This window comes from Erinaceus europaeus, chromosome 14 (genome assembly GCF_950295315.1).
Source record: "Erinaceus europaeus chromosome 14, mEriEur2.1, whole genome shotgun sequence".
NCBI lineage: Eukaryota > Metazoa > Chordata > Mammalia > Eulipotyphla > Erinaceidae > Erinaceus > Erinaceus europaeus.
The window spans coordinates 48,329,753-48,334,286 of NC_080175.1; the positions used below are offsets into that span (position 1 = coordinate 48,329,753).

A 4,534-nucleotide genomic window follows, 5' to 3' on the forward strand; every position below is an offset into this window, starting at 1 on the left:
TCCTGAGGGGTATGTCAATACTGTTATTTTTTCTCTCTACTGAGAAGTTAAGCAAGGAGGGACAGTAGAACCCCAAAGGTGTGTCTCTTATCAGTCTCCCAACCTCACAAAGCACCCCACATTCCTGATACTATGTCCATTAGATAAAAAGAAAGGGGAGATGTTCGTCTATTTACATAATCATTGTTTTGTCTGAGACAAGCCCTGTCTGCAGGGCACTGGTTTAATCCCCAGTGGTTCGCACTCTCTTTTCGCTCTGCTTCCTCTCTAGTTACACCATGTTTTCCACCATTTAGTCCCCACTGGTTCTCACTCTTTTTTAGATCCACCCCCTGTCCTAGTCACATCCTGTTTTCCACCCTACCACTTCCTTCCTGGAAACTATAAATGCAGATTATTTTCTCAATAAACATTGCACTGCTTCCCACTCAGCCATGAGTCCCTGGTCATCTCTCTCCTGCCTGCGAAGCTACCCTGGAATATGGTACCTCAACAGGTGAAGCTGCAGGAGTTGGGCCCAGGACTGGTGAGACCATCAGAGACACTGTACCTCACCTGTTCTGTCTCTGGTGAATCCATATCCAGTAGTAACAGTTGGGACTCAATCCGTCAACCAACAGGGAAGGGACTGGAGTGGATTGGATATATACATGGTAGTGATGGTAATACTTACTACAGTCCATCTATGAAGAACCAAGCCACCAACTCAAAAGACATATCCAAGAATCAGTTCTCCATGAACCTTAGTTATGTGACAGCTGAGGATACAGCCATGTACTACTGTGCAAGAAACACAGTGAGGGGAAGTGAGTATGAGTCTAAACAAAAAACAACTGGGCCTCATGAAGACTTGACTGCTGGGAGGATTCATCCCAACAGGGTATTCTGAGATCAGTAAGTACAGTAAATAAGTCACAATAGCAGATCCAAGTTGATTCAGTGCTGGGTGCTGGTTTCCTGTCCTCAACTTAGACTTCCCCTCAGCTTTACCAAGGACATATTATGAAATTGGTGCAATCTGGAATGTTCCTACTCATGACCATGGAATGCAAACTCAGACCTACAGGGATACAGAGGTTACATAGGCTCCTATGCTGAACATTGTCCCCAGCTCAAATCAAAAGGTTTTACAGTCAAAAACATCTATCCATTTTTCCCATACTTGGGAGCTACTTTTTTCCTTGACACAGCTTTCTAGCTCTCTTTCCAACTGTGACACCATATCCCCAGAGAATAACCTGGGTTCATATGTTTATTAGAAATCAGGCTCAAGCAAAAACTAGTAAATTCATGGGCCCTTTGGAATATCCTTAAAATAGACCTTCTTGCATTTTCCAAAATGGAGACTCCAAATCTTCATCTGCACTTTTCCCAAACTTTATGTTCATGATAAGTCAACACTTTGTTCTGCTTTATATCTTGACTTCTTTTCAGCCACCAGGTTCCAGATGGTATCACAATGCCAACCTGAATTCCCAGGGTAGTTGACACCACGATGTGTCCTGGAGCCCTGCTTTCCTAGATACCTCCCCTGCTTGGGAAGGAGAGAGAGAGAGGCTAGGAATATGGATCAACCTGCCAATGCCCATGTACAGTGGAGAAGAAATTAAAGAAGCCAAACCATCTATGTTTCTGCACCCCATAATGATCCTTGGTTCATTCTCCCAGAGGAATAAAGAATAGGAAAGCTACCAAGGGTGGGGTTTAGATAAGAAGTACTGATGGTTGGAATTGTGTGGAACTGTACCCCTCCTATCCTATGGTCTTGTTGGTGTTTCTATTTTATAAATAATAAATTTAAAAAGAGAAACTTCTATTGTTGGTATGCTTCTGGATTCTGCTTATGTGCTTGTGTTGCTTGCTATGTGTTCTGTTTGCATTTCCACTGTTGGCTGGGCACCCCCCTGCCTCCGGGATATTGGTTTGGTCTTCCCCCCTGCCTCTGGGACATTTAGTTTAGTCATTGCTGATTAGTGCTTCTTTTTTCTCCCCACCCCCTATCATACATATTTCCTTTGTTCCTGGGTTCCTGAATCTTCCACTGGAGGAGAGAGATGGAGGACAGAATTGGGTTGTGATTAGATTAGATTAATTTGGTGGTAGGAGTATAACATAATGGTTATGCATAAAAGAAATTAGGTTGTTGAACTGCATCCTTGTTCGTGAATAAAAACTGAACTGCGTTCTCAGCTCAGCCATGAGTCTCTGGCCATCTCTGTCTCCCGCCTGCAAAGCCAGCCCAGCAAAAACAACAAAACAGCACCTGAACAGGGACAAGAATATCAGCTCCACATACATGCAGCAGACCATAGGAGATCAGATAAGTAAAGCCACCATGGCCTTCCTTTCTACTTATGAAGAGGTTTTCAAAAGGCTCTATTCTTTTCTTCATGAGACAGTTTCTCTGTTTCTGGGACATTTTGCTCTCTACACTCTGGTTTCCACCTGCTGCCCCCCTGCTGGAGCCTGCTTGCTGCCTCAGTGCACAGGGTGTTGGGTGTGGTCTCCCTCTTTGCTGCTCAGCTACTGGGAGCATGGTGGTGGGCAAGATGGGCAAGGCAGGCAAGGTGGGAAGGGCTGAAGCCCATCCTGGCCCCCACCCCGGGGTGCCTTGGCCCATGCCTTCTGCACAGCTGGCCTTCCCCCCCTCCTGCTATGATGTATGGGCAGATCCCAGACCACCCAGTGACTGTGGGCTCCCTGCCAGGACTGGGCCCCCTGACCAAGATCCCCAGCTCATATCTGACAGCAGAGGAGCTAGAATACACAGGCATCCATTCAGTGATCGCACCCCTGCACTTCCTGGAGATGAAGTTGGGCAAGAGGCCACCTCCAGACAACACCCCCCGAACAACTAAGACAGTACAGATCTAAATTCGTGTTTAAAATGGAATGTCTTCGTAACAAAAGTTTTTTCCTTGTGTATTGAAGACCATGTTTATGTGTGTGTTTGAAGTTTGGTAAACATTAACTTTAAGGTTAGAAATGTAACTTTAAGGCTACATTTTTACCAGGCAAAGTTAAATGAAAAAATTTTTCAATATAATTCTTATAAAGGTAAAATTAACTTTAATTTAAAGTCTGAGGTAAAAATTATTTTAAAATCAATATATTTTAACTAAAATTGGTCTGAAAATTCTGCACACACCTAGGATGTGTCTCCATCTTGTATGGATGTAACAAAAGGTAAAAAAAGACGTTATTGATATGTAAAGCTCTCAAATACCTTCTCCATTAGAGATATAACCAGCCCAGGCAAACAATAGATTGCACAATGGTTATGCTAATGATTCTCATGCCTGAGGCTTTTAACCATGGTTCTTCTATTTACATTTCCACATTTTATTGAGTTTAAACTGTTTAAACAACCTTAAAATCATACTAGAAAGGACTTCCAATTATAATGGAGTTATCGATTGTGGTAAACTTCTAACCTGTTATAAGTTTTGTTTCACAAGTAAGTAAATTGCAGCTGTCAAGTTCTCTACAGAAAAGCGGAATTCCAGCGGCTAACCTTCCTCATGCAACATTTCACCCCCTGGCATTTCTTCCATTGTTATCTACTTTGGACTGGCACTTCTATCAGACTCACTGGTACACCTCTTGGACACTTTACCCAACTCTACAGCAGCTTCCCTTATGCTGCTGGGTTTCTCAAAGACTGACTGCAGCCAGCCACCTTGGGACTCTATAGGGAATACCCTCCTCCTTGCTAGGTAATGACCACAGAGTCAGGAAAAGCCAGTTGAGGCATGAAGCGCCCCCAGAGGCAAGAGATGCCCATAGAGGCAGGAAATGTCCTTTAGCCTGATAGGCCTTGCCCACAGAGGCAACAAACGCCCCCGTCAGGCCTTCCTTTGGCATCACACTGGCTCTTGTTGCTCTTTTGTTTGTTCTTCCATGTCTTGTGTCAGTTTTTTTTTTTTTTTTTTTTTTTTTTTTTTAATGCCTGTACGATATAGGTTTCTGTTCACCCCACACTCCTGATACTATGGTCAATTAGTTAAAAAGAAAATGGGGAATTATTGGTATGCTTCTGGATTCTGCTTGTGCACTTGTATTGCTTGCTATGTGTTCTGTTTGCATGTCCACTGTTGGCTGGGGACCCCCCTGCCTCTGGGATATTGGTTTGGTCTTCCCCCCTGCCTCTGGTACATTTAGTTTAGCCATCACTGGTTTGCACTTTTTCCTTCTCCCCGCCCTCTATTGTACGTATTTCCTTTGTTCCTGGGTTCCTGACACTTCTACCAGAGGAGAGAAAGGGAGGACAGAATTGGGTTGTGATTAGATTAGATTAGTTTGGTGGTAGGAGTATAGCATAATGGTTATGCATAGAAAAGATTAGGTTGTTGGACTGAATCCCTGCTCATGTATAAAGATTGAACAGCATTCTCAGCTCAGCCATGAGTCTCTGGCTGTCTCTGTCTACTGCTCGCGAAGCCAGTTGACAAAAACAACATTCTGTGTTTTCACTGAAAACTCAAATTCACAAAATTTAAATAATGATTTCTATTGATTCCTCTCAATTCACAAA

The 4,534-nt window shown here is 43.4% G+C and overlaps 1 gene segment (V, D, J or C); it reads left to right on the forward strand.

Annotated features, from left to right (window-relative positions):
• The first annotated feature begins 481 nt into the window (after positions 1 to 481).
• LOC107522984 (immunoglobulin heavy variable 4-28-like) lies at positions 482 to 889 on the forward strand. The segment is given in 1 exon segment: positions 482 to 889. A coding segment is annotated over 1 exon segment (408 nt).
• Positions 890 to 4,534: the final 3,645 nt, after the last annotated feature.